The 27,029-nt window shown below is 33.9% G+C and overlaps 1 protein-coding gene and 2 pseudogenes across 1 annotated transcript; 2 read left to right on the top strand and 1 right to left on the bottom strand.

The window, feature by feature from the left end:
• Positions 1–228: 228 nt before the first annotated feature.
• On the top strand, positions 229–3,128 carry LOC132563411 (uncharacterized; annotated as a pseudogene).
• Positions 3,129–6,304: 3,176 nt separating this feature from the next.
• LOC132563412 (rab-like protein 3) lies at positions 6,305–15,035 on the bottom strand. Its single transcript, XM_060228172.1, has 8 exons — positions 14,894–15,035; positions 13,947–14,038; positions 12,947–13,064; positions 12,370–12,472; positions 11,705–11,855; positions 8,948–9,019; positions 8,140–8,181; positions 6,305–6,671 (listed from the first exon to the last, which is right to left on the bottom strand). Exons 1-8 carry the CDS (start codon positions 14,937–14,939, stop codon positions 6,609–6,611), a joined length of 687 nt encoding a protein of 228 aa, XP_060084155.1. The 5' UTR covers positions 14,940–15,035; the 3' UTR covers positions 6,305–6,608.
• A 761-nt stretch (positions 15,036–15,796) lies between these two features.
• Positions 15,797–25,972, top strand: LOC132563410 (uncharacterized; annotated as a pseudogene).
• The last annotated feature ends 1,057 nt before the right edge of the window (positions 25,973–27,029 follow it).

Genomic DNA, 27,029 nt, shown 5'->3' with positions numbered 1-27,029 from the left:
TAAATGAAGTGAACTCAGTTTGAAGTTCGTAGCATCTAGGGCAGAGACTGAGCCCCTATACACCAAGAAGAAGTGCGGATATAGAATACATCTATGTCTTACAAATGATACCTTTTAGTATTATTAGTGATGTACAAGGACATACAGATCAATAACTTATAGAAGTCCTATTGGTACCAGTCTCGTTATTAATTTTACCTAAATGTACATCATTAACATCTCCTTTCTATTCTTACAGCCAAATCCAAAAAAAAGATCAAAACAGAAATAAAGGAGAAAACATTTTTGAAGACCAAAGCTTTCCGTGATGCTCAAGAGAAACTTCCAAAGAACAAGATTGTAGTTATAAAGGGTAACATAGGTGACGGCAAGACCTCTTACGCCATTCGACTCATGGACTGGCTGGTCGAGGAGCAGCAATGCAGAAATCCACTTCAGCTTCACAAAATAGAGAATTTAGATTTAATGTCACCAAGTTCAAATCTGATTACTTTTATTGATGATATTTTTAGAAAGAAAGATTTAGGTAGAATTGATGAGTGGGACGAAAGAATCACAGATGTAAAAACAATTTTTTTTTATGAACAAACTGAGCCCAATTTTTTGCTTATTACAATCCGAAATGAAATATTTAATGCTTTGAAAAAATCTTCTTTGGGAAAAGTTGTCATTAAAGAAAATATCATTGATCTAAGTTCAGATCGGTACAATATTTTTGGGGAAAGAAAAAGCCTTTTAGAGTTGTATAAACCAGATGGAAATTTTTCATGGACACAGGAAGAAATAACAATGATTATACGTTTTACACCGAAAATTGGATTTCCAAAGTGTTGCGAACTTTTTCGTGACTACAAAGAATTTCAAAAAAAAACGTGTTGTGTTTTTTATGAAACCTTTTGAAGTTTTAAATGATGCATTGTCAAAATTATCAGCAGGATGTTCTGCTCTTTTGTTTCTCTTCCTCAATGAAGGAGAGATAAAAGTAACAGATCTAGATCCAAACAGTGATGAAATCAACAAAACATGGTTAGAGGAATCATTTGATATTAATTTGAGTGATGGTGATGTCCCAACCACATTGACAGACAAACAAAAACTAGGATCTGTCAAAGAACATTTAGACAAATTATCAGGATCTTGGGTGGTGAAAGGGAGAGCATGGCATTTTGATGATGAAGTATATAGATTTAGTCATTCTGCTATCCATGTCACAGTAGCTCTTTTGTATGGAAAGAAAACACCATTTGGTTACATAAAGTATTGTCCCAGGGAATTCCTAAGGTATCTAACAACCTCAGAAACATCCTCAAACATGGTTGTCATATTACCTGATCATTATACATGTTTGTGTGAACGCCTACTCCGAGAATTTGGGTATGACACATATGTTATTATTGGCTCAGTAGATGTTTGGAAGGATCAGGTATTTGTTAAAAAAATTGACCGATTGTTGACTGAGAGAAAAAGTGATAAGCTTGATATTTTAAATAAAGCATGTTATGCTTCAAAAGAATGTGCTCTATATCTTCTGAGTGAAGGAGTCAAACCTGACAAAGATACACCATTGTGGAATTTGATTAGAGGAGATAGGTATGGTTATCATAAGGGAGATGTGAATGTACTTAAGGAAGTTGTTACATACTTGAATGATGAGAACAAACTTGTCTTGTTGAATAGAGCACACAAGAATGTGCTCTATATCTTTAGTGAGGTTACATCATGGTGGTCTTTGATTAGGTAGGAATGGTGATGGTAAGGGAGATGTGGATGTACTTAAGGAAGTTGTTACATACTTGAATGAAGAGATAAAACTTGTCTTGTTGAATAATGCTTGTGCTTCTGGTTCACAAGAATGTGCTTTATATCTTCTAAGAGAAGGAGTCAAACCTGACAAAGACACATCATGGTGGTCTTTGATTTCAGGAGATAGGAATGGTGATGGTAAGGGAGATGTGGATGTACTCAAAAAAGTTGTTACATACCTGAATGAAGAGATAAAACTTGACTTGTTGAAGAATGCATGTCATTCTGGTTCACAAGAATGTGCTCTATATCTTCTAAGTGAGGGAGTCGAACCAGACAAAGACACATCATGGTGGTCTTTGATTACAGGAGATAGGAATGGTGATGGTAAGGGAGATGTGGATGTACTGAAGAAAGTTGTTACATACTTGAATGATGAGAACAAACTTGTCTTGTTGAATAGAGCTTGTGCTTCTGGTTCACAAGAATGTGCTCTATATCTTCTAAGTGAGGGAGTCAAACCAGGGGCAAAGACATAAGGTGATCTTTGATTACAGGAGGTAGGTATGGAGGTAAGGGAGATGTGGCTGTACTCAAAAAAGTTGTTGCATACCTGAATGAAGAGATAAAACTTGACTTGTTGAAAAATGCATGTGTTAGTGGTTCAGAAGAATGTGCTTTGTATCTTCTGAATGAGGGAGTCCAACCTGACAAAAACACAATGTTGCATGTGGCAAAGGGAGGGAGTGTAAATTTGTTTAGGAAACTACTGCAGTATGGCATCATTCCAACATCGAGGGATGGTAACAATGACAATGCCCTACATAAGGCATGTCAGTATGAGAGAAACGAGATGGTGACCATGTTGTGTGATTCTTATCCATATTTGGTACATGACATGATTATGAACTTTCTGTAAAGAAGGTATCTTGTAATAGATTTTGAATGCTTGGATGTGTCTTACTCTAGATGTTTCTGAAGACTTGAAGGATTTATTACCCTTGTTAAACTGTGGGGATAATATTGTATACTTTTAGTGATCTTAGTAGCATGAAGGAATTAGACAATCATACCCCTACAAAGTTAGGGGGTTATACTGGAATCAGATTGTCCATCTGTGTGTCTGTATACAAATCTTGTCCGGTCAACTCATGCAACACTTGTGAACTGATTTTGCTGACTGTATGTTGGTGTGCACGCATTTTTCTTAAGCAACTACACCGAAATATTTTGGGCCATTTGTAAATGTGCAGTCAGTTTTTCTTTTCTTTCCTATCAATTTTATTCAAAGTTTATTGAATTGTGTAGCTTATCAAAGTCTGAAACATCAGATGTTTCCAGAATTGTCACTATGGAAACAGATATATGTTGGTACTGTTTTTTAAAAAATATTGGTTCTCCCTTTCTTGCCATGGTAACCAAAAGAAAACTTATGATGGGACCAAATTTTTCCAAACTTTAATTCCTAACCTTTTAAGTTGTGAACCAAATTCAATAAAACTACATGTAAATATTAGGAACCCTATGTAGGTTGTAGGTGTGAATGTTTTTTAAATAGACCATATAGGTGAGGGGGATTTACTTGCATGACAAAACAGCGGTTATGAATATTTCATTGTTAATGTACATTCAGTAATTTTGAAAGTTGTAACAATTCTAATGATACATTATTCATGGCATACCAAACAGGTTTCATTGATTTGTAAATTCCAATAGAAATATTGATGATTTTGTACAAAAAAATAATTTTAAAAATTCAATTTTTGTTTTGAATTGACAAAATTTTCACATTTTTTTCCATTTTTTTTTTAATAGTTCCGGTTTTTATAATATTTAAAATTGAATAATTGAAAGACTGGCAAACCTAAAGTTCTGATTGGTTTGAATTTTCACAATTTTTGTTTCATTGTTAAATAATTGTTTAAGATTATTTTTCCTATGTTTTCACACAAGAACATGTTTTTTAAGGTTTTATTTAGAAAATCATTGTTCAGCAGAAATTGTAGAATTTTGCTTGATTTGTCATTTAGTTTGAAGAAAAGAAAATTGATTTCCCTGTGATGAAGTCCTTGGAGGTGATGAGGATTTGTTTACTTTGTGTGTACAAATTGTATTTTGTATAGAATATTCACTTGTCACGGTGACATTACTTGATTTATTGATGTAAAACTGTGTAATACTTATATGTATGGTAGAGGTCAATATGATAAACATGCTGTTATAATACACCTGTAGGTGATATCTTTTGTCCCAAGGCTCCATAGTTAGAATACACCTGTAGGTGATATCTTTTGTCCCAGAGCTCTAGTTCTGTTACTTTTCAGCGACAAATCTTCCCTCCAATTCATCTCTCTGATACATTGTTATAATACATCTAATATCTTTTGTTCTAAAGCTCTGTCAATTTTCAGGGACAGATCCTCCCTCTGGTACTTCTCTATGTTTCAACAGAACGATAGTTAAATACACCTGTAGGCGATATACATTTTTTGTAAAACACCTGTAGGTGTTATCCTTTGTCCTCATTCTCTGCTACTTTTCAGGTATGTAGCTTCCCATGTTTGGTCTCTCTAGAATAATTATTGTGGTACAGCTGTAGTTGAATAGTCCTTAGGTTTCATTACTTTCCAGGAAAGGAGCTCTTTTTTAATCTATAAAAGGAGTGTTTTAGCCTTTAATTGGTGAGTTTTTTTCCTCCTGGAACCAATCAAATTACTTTGTTTGTTCCTGGATGGGGTGCAGTGAGTGAAAATGATCATAACCCCTGGAGTATCGTGGATGGGGCAGCTATGAAGATGTTGTCAGAATGTGTTGTATTTTGATTCTGTATTGTTTTTCCATAAATGTAAACAATGAAATAATGTATTCTTGTTTAATATCAATACTTTGTATAAATATTTTAGTTATCACAACATGGTACAGAAAACAATTTCCATATTTTTAAAATGTAAAAGTATGGTATGTAAATGATATTGTATTCAAGCATGTATACACATGATATCTATATATTTGAATATTGTGAAAACAAATGCATTATGAATATTTGTAAATGTGAAATTAAACTTGTCAGGATTGTAAAGAACACATGCCTCTTAATATTTATTGGAGTTATAAGTAGACTGAGTGTCCTGTTTTGATATGGAGAAGGATCTGAAAAAATGCTCAAGCAACTGATTCAGCAGAGCTAGTATACTGGTACTTGGGAGGTAATGCTTTCAAGTTTTTATCAATATAAGTGAATATGATTGAAAGGTACCAAGGGTCAAACACAAACTTTAAAAAAGAAAATCAGAATATTCCTCCTAAAGTTCAAAACTTCATTGCTGACCATAGATATGTATTTCATAGATGACATCAGAAATCAACTGGCACAGAACTTGAAAGCATATTTGAATGCATGATATGCATTTCACCAGAGTGCAAAGATGAGTTTTATTGCAAAAAGATCCACAAGGCACAAGTACGAGCCAGGAGAAACCTACACATGAAATTTGAAAACGCTCCAGTACTTCTGGGGTTACAAAATGATAACAAACTTTCTTTGTTAGAATCAAAGATGGCTGCCTGTCCAACAGGTTATTTTTCTAATCAGTTAGAAAATTAAAAGGACAAAACTGGGAACAAGAGAACCTTCATATGAAATTTAGAAAGATCCATTCAGTACACCTCTCAAGAAAATGCAAATAAATCCATTCTACAGGACTTGGCTTGATATGCATGGGACTCTCCTCTTTTACAAATTTTTGAGAAAATTGCTCCTTATTGTGTTGACAATATTAATATAAACACAGCAAAAAAACGTATTTTGATTTTTTTTTTGTTAAATGAGTCGAATCTAATGTGAGACATGTATATAAGCTACACAGAATGTAGGAATCTTAAAAACACTTATCAACAGAAAAAGACCGACAAAGACTGGAGACAGAGAGGGTTAGTATCATTTCCTCCTATTGGGCACCAATTATGTCCATCTGCATTAGTTTTATTTAGGATCAATGAAGGCTCGGTTCAAAGTCATAAAATATGTAGCATTTAAATCAGTTTCTCAGCAAGCGTAAGTATTCTAGCAACCAAATTTAGAATGTACATAACATACATTGTATATGTCTGCGAAGGACTTAAATTGGGATCAACATTGAAATCAAAGACCAAAAAAAAAAAAAAAAAAAATACCAACAACAAAAATTTGAATACTGCAATTTTTGTACAATTTGTTTTAGAGATGAAAACCATTTAATTTTGATGGTGATTTAGAATGGGTCAAAACCCTATAAATAGCTTCCTGATACTTTAATTGTTTTGAAAACATCTTATAAAGAAAACAGTGAAGCCATATATTCGATGTAAATAAATCTGTTTCCAGTCAATTTTTTTCTTAATTTCCCTTTAATTTACAGGTTATTATTAAAATGGGGATGGTGAGACTTCTCATTCTGCCAGCAGCGGCTAATGATCACTTCTTTTTGCAATCATTCTTAAAATTAAACATGTATAAAAAGACTGACTGATAAACATGTTCCTAAGTTTTCGTAAAGAAATAACTCAACTCCATTTGTTTCCTGGCTTATCCCCACTTTGTTTAATTAGACATACTACACATATCTACATCACTAGTCGATTACATCAAGAGAAATGGCTACCTTGTGTATAATATTTACATATCACATATCTGAAAAATCAAATATTGCCTAATGCACTTATTGCAAACCATTCATATGATAAAGTTCCTAACATGTACTTATACATGTATTAGCATTACAAGATATAAATTTACTTTGGAATCAATAATCAATCGCTGAACACTACTGGGAAATCCTCAAATAGTTCAGAGAAACTTAAAGTGATCACAAACATTTCACTCCATGTCAGTCATTATGGAAATTTTTCATTGGTCGGCGTCTGTCCATGGTTGGTGTGGTCACATGACTCTGTAATAGCAAAATAAATGCTGATATTTCATATCGGTCAGATTTATGTTTCATTTTCCATCAGGCTTCAGATATAACTGTAACAAGTGTAAAATAATTATAATCAAATGTATTATCTTTTACCTTCATACATATCACAAGAGTAATATACCCTGAAATGTTTTTCATTGGCTGCAGTCAGAAATATATTGTGATGTCATAATATAAATGATATTATGTCGCGAATTAAAAATAGTGCAGTAACATGGCTGCATCCATTTGATTTTGTCCTCCACATCTTTACTTTAAATCCTGTCAAAATGTACCTTTTCTGAGTTTTGTGATAAAAAGTATCTTAAATTTGAAATTAGGGTCCTATATCGTCTTAAATTAATATTCCAGTATCAAAGAAACAATAGTTATGACTGAAATAACCAGTTATGTCTGTATGTAAATCTATCTGATGATGAGTTTGGGTGAAAAAATGACATTTCAAACTTTAGATGGGTTCACTTTCAGTATAATTTTATCAGAGTAAATTTATTATCAGTATATTTCACAGGGACTTGGCACAAACTTTTAACCCATGGTCCATATATATGTATTATAGTCACTATAATACATATATACAGAGCTTGGGTTGGGAATTTGTGCCAAGTCCTGGTGCTTTCAATATAGAAAAAAAAATTCTATCGAACAAAAATTTTGTTTTTTTATTTATAACTTCATTTACCCTGGTCACCATTTAGAGACATCACTTTCGAAATTTTGTCAGAGATATTCTTACAAAAGACCTAATCACTGAAGAGGAGACGGTACTATAATCAGCAGTTCAGTACTTAACTGGATTTCATTTTTTCGTCTAAATAGATAACTTTTCACACCAGTTACTATATAAGATAATACTTTAAAGTAAAAGACTTATTGGTTTGGAAAATGATACCATGAAAAATTATTAATAGAAATTTGGAGAGCTTTACATGTATTTTCAAAATAATTTATAAAAAACAGTAAAGTATATCCCCTCCCAAGGAGGGAATGTGTGACCCTGGGACCATTAAATTCAAAACAATGGTAAAGCACCTTAAGATGCTTGAATACCTTATCTGGGTTTTGAGAAGAAGGTTTTTGAAATTTGTCCTTCCCCTTATGCCCCTGAGTGGTGGAAACAACATAATTCTCCATTTAGTGGATCGCAATTGGTCACCATGAGACTTTGTCTCGGGCTTAGGTGACCTAAAATAATTATCACAGTGACTTTCAAATTGATACATTTATGTAATTCTACTGAAGATATACCCATATATTAAATGTGACATCCGCCAGACTCCTAATATCGGAGTGATAGAAATTCAAAGCCTCAGCAAGACATCCTAAAGATCGATGGAAGACTTAATTATGTTATAGTGAAAGTATAAAACTAATGGTTCTTGATTAGTGGAAAGGATATGCATGTCTGTTAGACAATTCTGTATCATGAGATACTGACCTGACCAACACCATCTCGACTGTAGTACCGCCTCTCTATCACCTGTAAATGTTTATGTATATTTGTTACACTTTTGTCAAAATTAAAACCATATTTGAAAAAAGTAGAGATGAATATATTATATAGGTCTCTGGTAAACACGCTTTTAGAAGATACAACTATTATCCAAAGGAGAAGTGATTACAGTGATAACTATACACACATCCTTGAGTAAAATCATTGTTACATACAAGGTAATTTCTCATTTTGACACAATACTGTTTCTTATAGTAAAGTTATATGAAAAATTATTAACGATGAATTACGAAGAAAATAAAAACAAAAATTGATGAATAAGTTGAAATGAGTCTTAAATAGGCCATCAACAAAACATGGACATAAATAAGTCTGGTTGTATATATCCAAGAAGTAACGTAATCTGTGCTACATTTTTCTGTCTTGTCCAGTGAGTGTCTCAGAGATGTATACTCCTTACTAATGGGTCATTTTGCCCAAAGTGATTTCCTATCACATCTAAATGCACACAATGCAAGGGAGGTAATTTTGTCAAATTTTGATATTTTGGACAGATAAAATGTATCATTTAGATTGTATGTACATTTTCAACAATAACATGCGAGAAAAAGAATCTATAACTTGTATTTTTGCAAAATGAATTCATCTCAATTTAACATTGTGTAATATTTTGTCACAGAACATGAAATCTCATCTGAAATATACATATACATGTATAGTTAACAGATCTATACTTTTAACTGGAAATTTAACAACTGTAATAACCTAATAGGCCCTAATCTAACATAATTACCTTGTCAAAGAATCGTGATATTTTTACAGCATTTGTTGACCCTGGTGACAGATGTTTGACATTGTGACAACTCTGAAGATACAAAAGCAAAAAACGTTATATCATTGTTAAGATACATGTAATATGAAGCTTTACTCCAAGTCATGATTTTTTTATTACCTGGATGTGTAATTAATAAATTTCAATGATACCAAATATTAATATGTACAAGTTCAGAGTACAGGTCATCCTAGCCTCAGCTAGTGAGAAATAAAAATTATAACACATCTTGCTTGCATTCAGGCCACATACCGTAAATATTCGCGTATAGTGCGCAGGTACTTTTTGGAGATCAGATTAAAAAAAAAAAAATCTACAGAAAAAAATACGAAAAAAAATTAGATTCACTGTAATGCTAGCATGAATGGCAGATGATTAAAACATTCAAAATTTATTTTCTTTTATTTTTTTGTTGTTTTTATCTCCAAATTATCATATAAGACCGACGACTTTTACATATAACAATGTGAAGGGAGGTAATCCAATATGGCGGATGCAGAACTCGGGAATGATAACCCCAGGAATGGCATGTACCTGCCTATAGTGCGCACCCCCTTTTTGACACGACAGTTTCAGCTTAAAGAAGTGTGCACTACACGCAAATATTTACGGTACTTCACAGTAGAATAAGAAAATCAAATCAGAACAGAATGGGGTTATGAATTTTTTTTTTCAGCTCCTATAAATCAAATGCCAGAGGGGTCACAATATTGTTCAAAAATAATTTTGAATTTAAATTCCAGAAACTTAAAAAAGATCAAGCTGATAATTTTTTAGGCCTAGAGATTGAAATTGACTCTGTAAGTTTGACTTTAATAACAGTATATGGTCGAAATAAAGACGAACCTGACTTCTATAATATCATCTCAGAAACAAAATTGAAGAGTTTGACAACAATAGTTCCATCATTAGTGGTGATTTCAATCTTGTTCTAAATCTTCAGCTTGACTATGGAGGAATATAATTTGGTAGATATTTTTAGAGAATATCATCCAAACATAAAAAAAGATACACATGGAGAAAATAACATCCTCTTAAGCAATCCAGATTGGACTATTTTTTGTTCATTGACACAACATTATTTTTTGTTACATCTTTGATAGAACCTAGCTATAAGTATGATTATTCTTTCACAAAGGTAGTACTGAGATTTAGTGAATTTAAAAGAGGGAAGGGTCTTTGGAAGTTCAATAATTCTCGTCTTTATGATACAGAATAGTGGTAAAGCACCTTAAGATGCTTTCACCTATGAAGAGCATTTGACTTTGCCCTATCTGGGTGTTGTTATACAAATACATACAATACCAAATATCAATATGTACAAGTTGAGAGTACAGGTCACCTTAGCCTCAGCTAGTAGGAATTTTCCTTTAGTCGAGTGGTAGAGTGTCCGACTAGAGACCTACGTGTCACTACATAAAATCATGGTATGGTTAGGGTTTTACAACTCCTTCCTACGACTGGTGCTGTTGACCACTAAGAGATTAAAAGCTACGGGACAATATGATGCTTCCTTGGAGTTACCAAACCAGGGTTGTTGCTGTTTTCAGGACCAGGGTCCAAGATTTTGTGAAGGAGGGAGTCCAGTACTAGTCACCTTATTAGCCTTGGCACTAGGATCCAAGGATAGTGGGAATTTTCCTTCAAAAAGTGCTGGAATGTCTGGCTAGAAGCCAAAAGATCGCAAGTTTGAATCCCAGCTGTGGCAGGAAATTTTCATTACTTCTTCTTATTACAAATATATACTTTTAGAGTTTGGAAATATAATTGTGCATTGTATAATTGTCAGTTTACTATGTAAATTCCTGTTTATAATAATCATGTTTGAATCTGATTCAAACTTACTCAGTTATCATTTATATGAAAGCATACTCTGTTATATACACATCAAATGACTGAGTCATCAATTCCTGCGCTCATTATTATATCAATGATGTGTAATAGATTAGTGTGTACCTGCATATTCCATAGGCTTTTTTTATTTTCAAGAAAGATATCTTACAGGCTCCAGAGTGAAGAACTATGTTTTGGTTATTTCGTTTTGATGAAATAGTACCACACATCCTTAAGCCCAAGTCTACTCACACAGAAAAAATAACAAATCTCACAGATGAAATTATTTCTCTAATAAAACATTTTCTAAAACAATTATTTTTTATCAAATTGAATATATCTATAAAAGGATCTACTCTTCCATCATTTATTTCAATTTAAGGTTACAATGAAAGCATTTTCTGCTTTGCACACATCAAATGATGTGTCATCAATTCCTGTGCTTGTTCTTGATTCACCGATTTGTAATCAGTTAGTGTGTACCTGTACATTTTATAGGTAAAACCTTTTAAATTTTTGATAAAGATGTTTTACAGACACCTTGGAGAAAAATTCTACTTGAATAGATGTAGAGAGGCATAGAAACATAGCATACATCCATAAGCTAAAGTCTGTACTTAAAGTTAAAATAATGACAATTGAAATTATTTCCCCAATAAAACATCATTTACAATACTTATTCTGTTAACAATAATTATTCTGTTAACAAAGATTATTGCGTTTACAATACTTATTCTGTTAAGTAATATTTCTACATTATAAATATAGACTTAAACTTTCCCTCGTTTTTTTAAATAACAATTATGGTTACACACACTATGAAATCAACTCCATAGTATTTTTACCGTTGTTTCTGTAAGTTCCACTGTAATAGGACCCACTTACAAGATTAAGTTCCTCTGCTCCACATTCCTCTGCCATGCTGGATGCCTTGGTAAGGAAATTTTCTCTGAGACTTTGGGCCAGATCAGCTTTTGTTCCGACGACTAAGATTGGAATCTGGTTTCCAGCAAATTGTTCAGGGTCATATTCATAACTAAAGCCCACAAAACAAACAAAAAAATTCTGTTTCAACTGTAAAACAATATTTAATACAAGCATGCAGATTGACTTGACATTACATAACTGTATCTAATGTATATTATATACTGCAAAAAAAACCCACATTTTTGAGCAATTTATTTTGGTTCAATCCCCACGAACATGGCAACTTTAAAACATAAAATGAAAGACTGAAAGATTCACAAAAGTATTCACTGGGACTGTAATGGTTAAGTGATTCCTTGACCCACTATAACATCATATCCATTCTCCCATTATACAGCATGGTTAAGTGATTCCTAGAAACAATCTCAGTATCTTTCCCTTTATTTTCCCTGGAACTGTCACAGTCAAGGGATTTCTAAAACCCACCACAGTATTTTACCAATTTTTATCCTTAGGACTGTCATGGTTAAGTAATTTCTAAAAACCATCTCAGTTTCTTAATCATTATTTTTCCTGGGACAATCACGGTTAAGTGATTCCTAGAATACACCACAGTATCTTACCCGTTATTTTCTTTCGGACTGTCGCGGTTAAGAACTTCCTGTAACCATTTACGTAAATTATGATGAGATTTTCGGTTTGTGAGGTCATGGACTAGAACAATACCTACAAAAACAATGAAATGTTGAAAACTAAAATTACTGAAACTAATAATTACATTTTCTACAAAAGAAAAGCAAAAGAATGCAAATTCACAGAATGCATATCATAAAAGACATCCTTCAGCTCAGAGCTTTGTATTCAAAAAGATTTTATGAAGCATCTTATTCTTAAAGAAATTTTCTTCAATATTGTAAAAATGGAAAGAAAAGCAAAAATATTTATTCATTGAATTCATTACTTGTCCTTGATATTAGTCCACTATTCTGGAAAAAATCTTTCTTATGATCAGCAGAAATATATGTTGACATAGTTTCTTATCTAAATTAAATTAATAGGTTAGTTTTTCACCATGTTTTTGATAATAATATAATTGTGCAATTTTACCATGTACTGAATCATAAAATTTTCTGCTGCTATCTTCTTACCATGTACTGGATTATAAAATATTTCACAACTATTTTCTTTCTATTTTCTTACCATGTACTGGATTATAAAATATTGCACGACTATTTTCATGGCTTGTTGACCCACCAACATCCCACAATTCTGCAAAGTATGTCTTCTGTAAAGGCGTTCCAGCTTTGTATTCATGGAACTGTAATGATATATAATAAATAGTTTTGTATATCTTAGTTTATGAAATATATTAGACTAAAGTGACTGTCAATGAAACATATAGATGTTCCCTTCACTATCGTTTCCCAAGATCAGAATTTATCTGAAATGAAATAGGCACAAAGATATCCATCAATATTTTTGACATTATAGTATCTGAATCATGCTTTTACTGCGATACTCATCCAAAATTTTATCTTTAATTAATGAGACTCAGAAATTGTGTTGTGGACTTGAAATTTTTCTCAGCGTCAAAATCAATTCATTCTTGAAAGAAAATGGGAGCTATTTTACAGATTGATGGATCGAGTCAATCCTCACTGGTTATTTGTTAAGAAGGCAGAACAATATAACTGGTAAAGCAAATCTGACAGAGTTTATAGATAAGCAAAAATATCCATTTTGTCCTGTCATGGACATAATCATATTGCCTACTGCCTGGAGAATAAGCCTTTGTTCATGAAGCTTGTACAACTGTAAGTTTGTTCTTTTACAAAAAGATTGGACTCATTTGAATATTATTTACTGTAGCAAGAGGATAGCTTATCTGATGAATACTTCAAAGACATTGTGATTGGTTAATTGCTTTGATTGACAATACATATAAATAATATGCAACCCAACACTGTAACTCTCCAACATGCCTCAAGTCTCATTATCTTTTGTCTTGAGGAAATGAGATGTCCAAAGCATATTGATAATTTTGTCATATTGATTGATACCACAGCTTGTTGACTTTTTCTTCTTAAAGGTTCCTGGAAAGGTGTCAAGTTAGTTTTGATCCCCATTCTAAAAAAAAAAAAGAGTTTACTTGCAAAAAAAAAAAAAAAATCATTGTTACTAAAAGTCAGTTCTACCTCACCTTGACTTCTACTGAACATCCGATGGTCCAGCCAGGATTGCTTGTTGTCTCATTGTGACAAATCAGGTGAACTAGTGATGTCTTCCCAACTCCTACAAATCAATGAAAAATAAACATTTTCACATTGAACACTTTTGTATAAATAATTTCCCTTTATCATATTTAAGCATCTGAAAAACAGGTGTTTCAGAAAGTAAGCCATCATCAAAATTTGAGTAAAACTGAAAATTATTTAAACACAAGCTGTTTAAGATGAATTTAATCAATTGAAACTGGAAAATCAAGTGACAGGCCAAAAAGGTTGAAGTCAGCTGCAAATATCACCATCATTTCCAGGTATATATACAGCACACGTACATGTAATGATAAAAAAACAATATACAGTTTTGGGCTAACACACCTATAGATATGTGCAAGTGGTAACAGGTCACATGGAGGCAACCTGGTGACTATTCTGTTATTCTTGTTAATTACATGGGGAATAACTAAATTTCTTAAATAGAAACACATGAAGTTCTTTCAACTTTGGCACAAAAAAAAAAGAGCGAAATTTTCAAAACATGAAAATGAATCTTCGAATCATATTTGAAGTTGATCTGTTGATAACTATTTGTGATATTGAGCGGACACTGTTCTGGTAATTGAATAAGGGACCCGAACTCTTTGAATTACAATATGAAAATTATGGTGATCAAATTCAAACTTGTCGGAGCTACATGTATCACAGTATTGAAACCTTTATGAAATTCAAAGTTGATGCGTTGATAGCTTCTAAAGTTATCAAGCGGACACCGCGTTTACTTGCCCGCCCGCCCGCTCACATAGTATAATACGACCCGTCTTCTTCTGGCGTATGAAAACTTCTTTTGTGCTGAACTTTGAATCTGTCTTATCTCAGGATTCAATATCTATTGGTCATTTGCACCGATTAACCAAATTTTACGCACCAGAGTCTCCTACAACTACGATCTTGATTTTGTCCACGGCAGCCATCAGTTTGACCAGCTAGTGTCGGCTTTGAGTGACATCTAAATATCTATCAGCTGACGATAGAACATACACGATTTCATGTGTGATACACCAGGAAGTTTATGCTCGGAACAGGGGAGACTATTCTAAGCACAACTGTCAGCGTGGCGTAAACTAAACTAAAGATAATTATGTCGGATAATTTTAAACATTACCGAATAGTTTAAAGGGCAAATAGTTACGTATCTCTTAATCAAATTATGTCAGAACAGGTAATTAAGTAAGTCACTAGTATCTTGTATTAAGAAAGGTGGACCAAACAGCAACGATAACTTGTGTAGCTTTACGCTGTAGATGGAACCGGGATCAACACTCATGCAGGTACCAGATCAGTGACCATCACGAACGTCACATATAATAGCAGCACCGAACACATCAATATTAGTTACACAAGATACAAAAGTACCATCACTTAAAACACACACAACACAAGCACCACAGAAAAGTTACACACATGCAAAAATAGCATCACATGCAACGATTACATCATAAAAGATAAAAGTAAAAAAATCATGACCTTTATAATATTGTAAGAAATTTAATGTTTATTTTTCATAATAGATAAAGTATATAATTCAACTTCGTTTCATGAATACATGTAAATGGCCACATTGCTTGCCATATTGAGACCATGGTGTGAGACACAATCCTTGAAACATGCAACATTGCCCCCTAAGTTCGGATAGCTTCGTTCTTCCGTTTTCTTCTTTAATAATGCACACTTCTATATTTTGATGCTGTTTCAGTGTTCCGGGTACCCAGTCTATCAATTAGGTTATCATGCGATAAGGTAGTGTCCGGATTTGCCAGGAACTGCCAAAATGGCGTGAGTACCTTCCTTACCTAGCCCTTTGTTTTAACAAAAGGGAAATTTTGGTATTGAACGATGTACGTATTATAATAAACGATATTATGATCTATCACATATACATTTTTTGACGGTCCGTGTATACTTATCCATTTCATACAATATAAAATGTACGTGTTATACGTAAGGCACGTTTAATCTTTCAAAATGTGTTACCCGCGTTTTTGTACCGTATACCGTTATTTCCGCTTGACGTCTCGCCGTGAGCTCAATGGTTTTGTGACACGAAATAGTTATAAACATAGTTGTGGAGTAGATTATCTCGCATGACACTGGATTTTAAGTCCTTATAATTTTGACGGATTTCGACCCTCCGTGTATACTTATCCAGATAATAGTTGTCAGATAATGGTATTAGCTGAATTTAGAAAAAACAAAGTGTCATAAGTTTTTTTTTCTCTATTAATTATAGTTAAGATATCTTGCGTCGTGTGATTCCGAGTCGAATCGAGTCATTAAGTTTTCTACGAGTCGTATCGTGTGATTTATAGGTTGTTTGTATAATTATGATGTATGTTGATCGTAAGTTATGAAGTCGGGTTACTCGTATTTATTTCACTCTCATTTCTGAGACTGACGTTTTCGAATATCCATGTCATTACAAGTTTAACATTTTTACATGTCATTGTGTCGTGTAGCTTTCTTTCTTTTTCTCTCTGTAATTTTACTTTATCATTTATTTATGCCTTGCATTATTTTCATCATTATTCAAGTTAAATTAATCTTTTTCCCCTATGAAGTAAATACATCCTTGTTCATGTTGGTCATTAATAATATTGTTGCTACAATATTTTTGTGTTCCATACAGACAACTACATTCTTTTATCTATCATCGTAATTTTTTCCTCTTGTATTTTATTTTTGTGTGGAAAGGTTCCCCCTCCAAACCACGAGAGTTCAAAATGTGCTTCTTCTTACCTTCAATTTGCACTCTTATCTTCTTTTACCTATCACTTTTATCCCATCCTTGTCTCCTTTGCTATCTTCCATTAATTCTATATCTTCAGATGACGTCATACCTTTATGAACATATTGTTACCCCTGACCACCTTGTCACACGTTTTCATAGATATTATGCCGTTTACCCTCCATGATGGGTTGTTGTATTGATATATGGAGGTGTGCCATATGTGTATTTTATTGTAAGTCACTTGCTTTTAGTAAGAAATTGCATTTCATTGATAAGTCTGACTCATTTCTTTCCTTTTTTAAAACCGTTGTAAATTCATGCATATTATTTGCATACTTAGCAAGTATGTAAGCATTGATAAAACAAAACAATATAGTCCTTTTTTAATTCGGAAGTTTGTATTGTGTGATAACAATTCAAATTGTTATTCTATCTTGAATACATGTTTTTATACATCCCACTTTAAAGTGATAAATTTTCACAGATTGATGAAATCAATCAATTTAGTTAGTATCTTTATCGTTTCCTGTGTTAGGAATTTCCATTTCTTTATCATGCTGATATTTTTGATATTGCTGTGCATGGATGTTGAATCGAATCCTGGCCCTGGTTCTGAAGAGCTTTCAATATTTCATCTAAATGTAAAAAGTATCAGAAATAAGCTAGATTTTATTGATGATTTTGATGGTGAATTTGATGTTTTATGTTTTACTGAAAGTCACTTAGACGAAAATGTTTCCATAGATGACCTACTTATACCGGGATTTCATTCTCCTTTTAGGCGTGATAGAAATGTTGCTGGTGGGGGCGTTATTGTTCACGTAAATAATTTACTAAAAGTAACTAGATTAACAGACCTTGAATATAATAGCGATGAAACCATCTGGCTAAAAATTACTTTTCGTAACTTCACTTATATAGTTGGCACCATTTATAGACCTGAAAATTCTGTTTTACCATTTTGGGACAATTTTAGATCAGCTATTCATAATACGTTTGATATGTCACCAAATATTATTATTACAGGGGATTTCAATGTAGATTTATTAACTGTTTCACCAACGCATACGTTTGTAGATATAATGAATTCCCCCAGTTTGTCAAATGTTATATTAGAACCCACTCGAGTAGGTCATACGAGATCAAGTTTACTTGATCCAATTCTTTTAAGTGAATCTCTTTCCTGTATAGAATATATGTAATAGATATTGATAGGTCAATCAGTGATCATGATGGTTGTACGGTTAGTGTTAAACTTCCATTTTCTTTTAAATCAGTTTACAAACGCAAAGTTTGGTTGTATAAACGAGCAGATTTTGGTAAATTAGAGATAATTTACATAAAACATCTAGAAAAACAAGGTCAACAATATGAAGAAGTACTACAGACTAATATTTGACGAAAATGTCCATGGGCTAATAGATAAATATTCTTCGTCCGACCCAAAAGCATGTTGGAGATTAATTAAACGTCTAATGAAATCTAGTGGTTCATCTGATACAATTCCAACTCTTATAGATCCAATGACGGATGAAATAATTATGAGTGATAAGGATAAAGCTGATGTACTTAATGATTATTTTTGTAGTAGAAGTCGTATTGATGAGGATAATGTCCCAGATCCCATCATAGCCCCAAAAATAATAAAAAGTTTAATTCTATCAGAGTGAACTATACCAAATTTAAAGATGTCTTTGAAATATTGAAACTTAGCAAAGTCATCATATATTAAAGAATGTCTGTAATGCAGTTTGTAAACCTCTTGAGTTATTATTTAATATGTCATTGTCTACTTGTATTTATCCTAAATTATGGAAATTAGCAAAAGTTATGCCACTATTCAAAAAGGGTGATAGACATTCGCCATCAAATTATCGTCCAATATCTCTCTTTTCTACCGTTGGCAAAGTTTTGAACGTGTCATATTCAAACATATCCACAATTATTTTATTGAATATTTCTTGTTCTATAAATATCAATCAGGTTTTTACCTGGCCATTCTACAGTGTTTCAGCTTATTGAAATGTATCATAATATTTGTTTATCTCTTGAAGAAAAAAAAAGCATACATGTATAGTCTTTTGTGACATATCGAAAGCTTTTGATCGTGTTTGGCATAATGGTTTGTGTATTAAGTTAAGATCCTATGGTATAGAAGGAGAGTTGTTGGCCTGGTTGAAAAATTATTTACGTCAAAGGCAACAACAGGTATGTGTTAATGAATCTCTATCTAAATTGGGTTTTATTGCTGCTGGGGTTCCCCAAGGTTATATCATAGGTCCGTTATTAGTTCTTATCTATATTAATGATATTGCAGATGTATTTAATTCAGCATCTCTTCAATTCTCTTCATCTTCCTGTCACGAAATTCAAACTATTCTGAACAATTCAGAAAATTACCGACATGTTTAATACTAGGAAACGTAAATTTATGAAACTATACGTTTTCTGAGTCTATTTTTGCGTCTCCACAATTTAGAGTTATCCGTGTAGTAATTGTAGTGATGACTTTATATGGACAGTCTTGACTCGCTTATTTTTAGTATCACCTTGTTCCGTATTATAGTATGTCCCGCGATTGAAACAGGAAATAGATTGTGGTTTATATTGATTGGTTAACACCTATTGTATTGAATAAAGTTATTGACATTACCGATTTCAAGTTTTTAATCAAAGGACGAATTCGTTCTCTTGATATGGGAGCTTTCTTTTCCGTGAAAGGTGAACGCCGGTACAGATATATATACTCAACAAAAAAGAAAGGTAAACATGTTTCCTTGACGAATACTTGTAAATGAGTGAAAACAAAATGACGTTTGTGCAATATTGGTAATGTTTTACATTACAAAATCCAAGGGGGTTACCAAAATCATTCAAGCGTGAAAGTCTGTATTAGCGAAATAGCTGTAAGAGGTTTTCTGCGACTAACTTGTATCTTCGCTTGAATTTCATAAACATTCAAACTGACAACTGTTCCTTAGATTCTAAGGACTTAGAAATCACCGAATCTTGCTATCTATCAACTTTATCATTATGCCCCGGCTGTCACCAGTACAGAGAGAAAGGGCTGTAGGCATGATCCAGGCTGGGGAGTCTCGCCGTCGAGTTGCACGGCATTTTGGTTGCAGTGTTAAGACAATTTGCCAGTTGGTAAGTCGTTTAAACCAAACTGGGTCAACATCCGATCGTCCCCGAAGCGGCCGACCCCGTAAAACGACCGCCAGGGATGACCGTCGTATACGATTGATACACTTGTGCAATCGATTCGTAACCGCAGTAGGGACTACAAGGACATTGTTTGGGCGTCGTGTGTCTCCCCAAACAGTCCGCAACAGGTTGAGGGCCTACCAATTGAAAGCGCGACGTCCCTACACGGGACCCAATTTGTTGCGACGTCAACGTAATAATCTGCGTAATTGGACCCGTGTTCACCGTCGTTGGGCCTTACGACAATGGAACAATGTTCTGTTTTCAGATGAGTCCAGGTTTTGTCTGCAACACGGTGACGGAAGGCGCAGAGTGTGGAGGCGACGAGGGGAGCGTTTTGCGAACTGCTGCGTCGCAGAACGGGACCGCTTTGGCGGCGGAAGTGTAATGGTTTGGAGTGGTATTTGTGGGGGGACTCGTACCAGGCTTGTTGTGTTAAATGGCAATTTAACCGGCATTCGATATCGGGACGAAATTTTAAGACCAGTGGTTCTGCCATTCTTAAGACGCCATGGCGTTAGCGCCATTTTTCAACAGGATAACGCACCAGCGCACACCAGTCGCGTCAGCAGAACTTTCTTGCAGCAGAATAACATACAGGTTTTAGATTGGCCATCTAAATCACCTAATTTGTCACCGGTTGAGCATGTCTGGGACGTTCTTGGGCGACGCGTGAGAGAATGTCAAAATCAGCCGTCAAACTTGCAGGAGCCGGCCCAAGCCTTGATCGCTGAATGGAACAATATCTCTCCTCGAAGTATCCGCCGGTTTACGAGTTCCATGCGACGACGCTGCAATGCTGTTTACTTCGCAAACGGTGGCCATACCCGTTACTAATGGTGTTACCTTTGAAATTGACCCCAACGTCCTTTGCAGTCGAATAAAATCAACTGAACGCAAAGTTTTATAATGAACCATGACTGCAGTTTTATCAGAATTGATCAATTACTTTATTCGTACATGATTGGTAAGGATTTATGAAGGGGTTAATTAATCAATCACAGAATAAAGTAGTGTTACCTTTCTTTTTTGTTTAGTATATGGTTGTGAACTATACTGAAGTGCATTTCGTAAAAATATACGTCAAAATGAAAGAAAAACATATGGAAGAGGAAATTATAAAACTGATCGAGTTTCTGGTTGATAACATCGTCAAGTGTGATGGTAAGATTGAGATACCGATGGGAACTGGCCCTGTCTTAGCTGACTTGTTTATCATAACAGCAAGCGGAGAAACAGGATCGCTCAACTCATTAATATTCATGACGTCAAAATATTTGTGACGCGGCAAGCATGCAAACGGTGGTAAGAGGGGGTACACATATATTCGTCTTTATTTTTGACTCTGTATCCAGTATCAGATTAAGAGGCAAAACAAAACTTAACTTCGTTTTATTTGTAATTTAAGGCATGAACATGTAAATTTATGCTACTCATTGTGATAGCTCCTCTCATAGTCTTACGGTAGCAATCTAATTATTATTGAAAAAAAAACGGCTGCATACGGAACGGTGTCAGGTGTAATAATTGACCGGTGAAAATGTGCCCGGCCCCGTTAATTTTAATAATGCACACGTTCTTTTTTCTCCTGCTATACCTTTTTAGTATGTTCAAAAACCAAGATGGCGGATGTACAAATTAAGTGAGCGAGCTTAATCTGCTATATGGACACAAAGATCTTGCAAAGTCATTTAATATCACTCTCTGATATAATTGACATAAGACACTTGGACAGCTTTCCACCAACCTATATAAGCGTGATGATTTCAACTTCTCTATCGTTGATTTTCCATTTCTGGATAGCAACATTCCTGCATTAGCAACCTATGGTATGTGCATGTCGCAATTGATTCGATATGCAATGCCCTGTTATCATTATCACGATTTTTATGGTAAAAGTCGTAATTGACGAACAAATAACAACACAAGGTTTCAAAAGACACACGTTAAGGATAATATGAAGAAGTTTTCCGGTCGTCATAGTGATATAAAAGACAAATAATCTATTTCATTGTGTGTTATAAAGCTGGACGTGTTTGATACTCGTTAGTTTGGTTGTTGGTTCCGTTGTATACATAGTTCTCATTTGAGAACGTGACGTTTCTTACTTGAGTTGACCAGAATTCACAGGGCGGATGTTCTCTATGAAGCAGAAGACGCTTTCTCCCCCAGATCATCTGGTCTTATTCTCCTTGTACTTTTTCTTCTTAATTTTTTTTTGCAAAGATTCAACCTTTTGTTTTGTTTTTATTTCTTCATGAATAATATTTTGTAAGATAAGATACTAGTCTTAACCAATCTGCATTTTTAAGTCCGTGCTGCAGAAAGTTCTGGCGAACCAGTTGTCCAAAGCTGATCAGATACAAATATATACGTATATATATATATATATATACAAAAACCAACGAAATGCATCACATACAAATACATTTTTGTTTGGTTCCGTTTTTAACTACTTTTAATTTAATTTTCATGAAAAACACAATGACGTTTCGCAAATATGAATAACGGCAAGGCCATATATAGCAATCGAATTATTACGTTGTATTTTAGTATGGTAAACAATTGTGAACAGATATTTGGCGCTAAGATTTATCAAATCTAAAGTTCCAGGATCTCCTTCCTGAACTGCTGTCATTTTGTGTTCTTTACTAATTCATGTTGTTTCGTTTTTTGTGGTTTTTTTTTTCTGACAACCTCGGAAAGTGTGCCGGGTAAAATACTAATCGCTTAGTCTCGTTCAATCAGACCATCGTTGTCCGCACACTCTACGTCAATAATTACTAAGTGATCAAGCGTCGCGGTGAACGAGATTATTTGATGCTATGTTTGCTATGTTGCTAACCGCCTTTGGCACAAAGGATAGCTAGGGCTTCCTCTTTCGTCTTCAGGGTTTTTTTTTCTTCGCACGTGTTATCTTAAGGGTTTAATTAGCGGAGCCGCTCGAGCTACGTTAGCTAATATGAGCCAGGCAGGGCATGAAAAAAGCGAAGCTTCCATGCTACAAAGATACTCTCAGTTGAGAATATCAAGAAATTCAAACGACAATAAATTTTGCTTTACTGGTTAGTACTCTAAGAAATAAAGCATTTCTCCGGCGAGTGGTCAATCGCGCAATCTTTGTGACGTTGATGTTTCATTGTTTTGTATCATATGGTCGACGTTATACGCCGGGTTCTCGGAAGAATACAGACATTTCATTTCATGCTAATTTCATTTATTTATGTACAATCATGTTTGGGAGAAATCAAAAGTATGTCAAACTAATTCAGAAAAAGCAGAAATGATGTCATAGAATTTGTATTAAACATTAGCCTCGATTACTGTGGAAGAGGCCTTTCCCTTTCCAAATGAACTTTTCTCTATTGCATCAAATACTGCTATGTAGACGAAATGTCTCGCACATGTTACTGGTATGAAGATTCACATGGGTTCCAATGGGATCCGAAGAGCTTCAATCTTATTGTTTAAGTAGGTAAATACAAAAATTTATATCGCAAACGTAGTTTACGTGTACATATATGTATATATTTTATTTATAGCGCTTCCGATTTGTCATCGTTGGCCGAACTACCACCGGCGAAGCGTTACCATGCTTACCTAGTGTACAGGAAAGATTCAAAAAGAGACACCGGCATTGCTTTCGATATAGCAACTGTTCTAGTGGATGAATATGGGTTCAGATGTTGTCTCCAGGATAGACCATTTATACCCGGCTTGTCAATAGTTGACAATAACGATTTATTTCTTCAACAATCACTTAAAATATTCATTCTTTTGTTAAAATCATCACTAGCATCTCAATGGGTCGAACACGAACTGAATGTCGCACTCTCCTTGATCTCCATCGCTAGATTATCCCTGTGAAGCTAGATGAATGCGATGTTTTATACAATCAATACATATCAGTCAAATGCAAAAAAGGAATCTGGATGAGTAAACTCTTTTTGGCATTTGATTGTACAGAAGGACTAGAAAGTCTGTACGGCCAAGAACTACCGCGGTCAGCATGCAGACCATAGGTTACAAAACCAGCACGGTTCTTTTTTTTCCATTTCTGTTCTATAATTAACATTTTTATAGTTACTCTTACGCATCTTCCGAATCAAATGAAATAAATTTACTATACAGGAGTGAATTAAATGATAATTGATGATTGATAGTCAAATGAATAATTTTAAGTTGAATCCCGTTCACAATGAAAATCATAGAAACATTCTGTTGGGAAATAATCTCTCTCTCTCTCTCTCTCTCTCTCTCTCTCTCTCTCTCTCTCTCTCTCTCTATATCTATATATATATATATATATATCTGTTATATCAATTGTTTTACTACTATGATGAATTCTGTATAGTATCAAACTCACAACACAAGGTTTCAAGAGATGCGGGTTGACGAAGGTTATAGGGTAGTTTTACGGTCACTGTAGAGATCTCACTGAGAAATATCCCTTTGTCTTATGAAGTTGTGTGTGTTTGATACTTCTTAGCATGAATAGTGGTTCCGTAGTTGTTTACATTTTTTCTCAACTGGAAACATGATATTACTTACTTTGGTTGGCCAATATTTTCATAGAAGTTATCGTTGATGAAGCAGAAGACACTTACCCGTCCGACACACCTGGTCTTATTCTTTTAATTTCTTGAGTCTCTTTAATTTTTATACATATTTTGCCCTAATTTTATCCATTTTGTGTTGGATTCATGATTTCGTTGACTCATATTTTGCTTTTTAACTGTCATATTTGCAGACAAAAGTGGTGGTAATGAAAAGCAGTTGCCGGATGAAACCCCGTGTACTATTGGTACTCTGATATCTGATGGTGACAGAATCGCAAAATATTTCCGATTCCATAGCTTTGTCATTACAACTGCAAAGGCGGTAGAACAGTTCGGTAAATATCTTTCAGGTGTTAAAACATCATTGCCGTTTTAAGTTAAGGAAAAGGAGGCTATGAATAAAATAGCCTAAAGTGGGTTTGACTTTCAAATTCATTGGAAAGATCATTTTGTTTTACTTCGATAAGAATTTCTTTCAATCATCTTAAGTTCGTGGCGTAAAAATTGTTATTACATATTACGTTGGATGTCAGTAATAAAAAAATTTCTGTTTTAAGTGTATCGGTGTTTCGATTCCAAATCTGCAAGAAATTTGAATAATTATGATCTCCTTGTTAGCTGATAAAACGTTTCCTGAACTCCTCATACATTCTAGAGACTTTTCAAAAAAAAAAAAAAAAAAAAAAACATCGAAAGACAAGTCTTGTAGAATCCACTTTACGAGGTTACGTTGAATTTCATATTGAGTATTTTTTCATCCTTTTTTATTATGTCAGAGATTTTTGCCTTTCATATTTACAACCCATTTTAAGTTCAATTCTTGTTTTCCACAGGTTTCAATCATCATCATCATCATTTTGTATGAAATCAGTCATTTATCATCATCATCATGTTCATCATCATCATCTTTCCATTTCATCAATCAGTCAATATCATCATCATCATCATCATCATTATCATCATCAACTCTACCGACTGTCTTGGAATCTTATTTTATGAAATTAACGAAAAGTTTGGGTAAGTGCAAAACACCGCCCACACTGCTTTCTGGGTTCTATTATTTCTTGCGACAATTTTTAATTTGGTTTTCCTCAATCGCCTCCTATATGTAGACTTCATTGGCTTCCAAGAATAACGAAACAGATTTATGATATAGCTTATTGCTTACACGGCTTTAACATATTCGATTCTAAATTTTTTATTAGAAATTACAATTCATATATGTGTCTTTTGCGCAATCTTCACATAATAGTTTTACTCGGGTAGGTGAAAGATTATGCAAATGACACACAAGGGAATATCGCTTCTTAATATGAAATTAGAATATAACGCATCACACATATGTTCCGTCCTTCCAGGTCATGTCAGCGATGCTGAAGGCCTAAATTGTAAAACCGGTGAGGCTATTGAGGGTAATCAAAATTCATGGAAAGAAATGTCAAAATCTATATAGGGAGGTGTAGTGGCACAATAATTCAATAAATTCCATAATTTTCATGTGTGGTAATTGTATGTACACGTAAATTGAAACGAAGCAGGAAGATTACGGAAAACACCGAGGACTGAAATATCCACCAGCGGTGTCTACCACGTGAAATCTCGAAAATTGTACAAAAGACACACAACAGAATAATGCATTTAAATACAAATTTGAAATAAGTTACATAAAGGCATAGTTTATAATTAAGTATTGTGTCTGGGTTTAAACTTCGTCGTTAAATTTCATTTGTAAAACAGTGACAATTCATCAACTAGTCGTTTTGCTAAATCAAGTATATTCGTTTGTTAAACTTAATCATTCATGTCTACACTAACATTTAAACGTCCATTTTTACATTGTTCTCATATGAGAAAGTTACACATGGCGGATGTCGTCGATGAAGCCAAAAACTCTTACTCTTCCGGAACTTCTGATCCTTGGACCTTTTCAGGTATCTCCGTGTAAATATTTCTTTTGTTAATATTTTGCCCTAGTGTTATGGAAATGGAGTTTGGAGTACGATTATGTTGCCATTTTGATATTTTCTTGATGTTTTGATCGTATCTAGAATTCCAAAGAACAACTTTCAAAACACAACTTTAAAGAATGAAGATTTTTTTTAAAATCAAATTTTAATCAATTTCAGTTTAAATAGCACCAAAAAGCCCCATATATACATTTCCTTTTTTTATCATGAAATTTAATTGACGATAATACAATGTCAGTCCCGTTTATGATATTACTTCATCTTCATTGAAAACTCGGACAAGATGGAGAAGTGTTATGCTATAGACAGCGAAGAAACGAGGAAAGACTTCATTGGAGGCCAATATCCTGACGCCAGTCATGAGTTTTTCTCAGCCTCTTACTGAAAAATAAATAAACCATTTCTGAAGGGATAAAAAACCTGCTACAGGGAAAAAAAACAAAACAGAACAAAAAAAAAATCTGAAATATTCGACATTATGGACGCCGATATCTGTCTTTTTTTTTATCTGTGTTTTCTTTCTTTTTATTAAAGTAATTTGTG

Source organism: Ylistrum balloti, unplaced genomic scaffold, assembly GCF_031769215.1.
Source record: "Ylistrum balloti isolate Yb309-2 unplaced genomic scaffold, AGI_CSIRO_Ybal_v1 Utg371710, whole genome shotgun sequence".
Lineage (NCBI taxonomy): Eukaryota > Metazoa > Mollusca > Bivalvia > Pectinida > Pectinidae > Ylistrum > Ylistrum balloti.
Note: the sequence above shows the minus strand (reverse complement) of the source record. Positions and strands in the feature narration are given on the sequence as shown.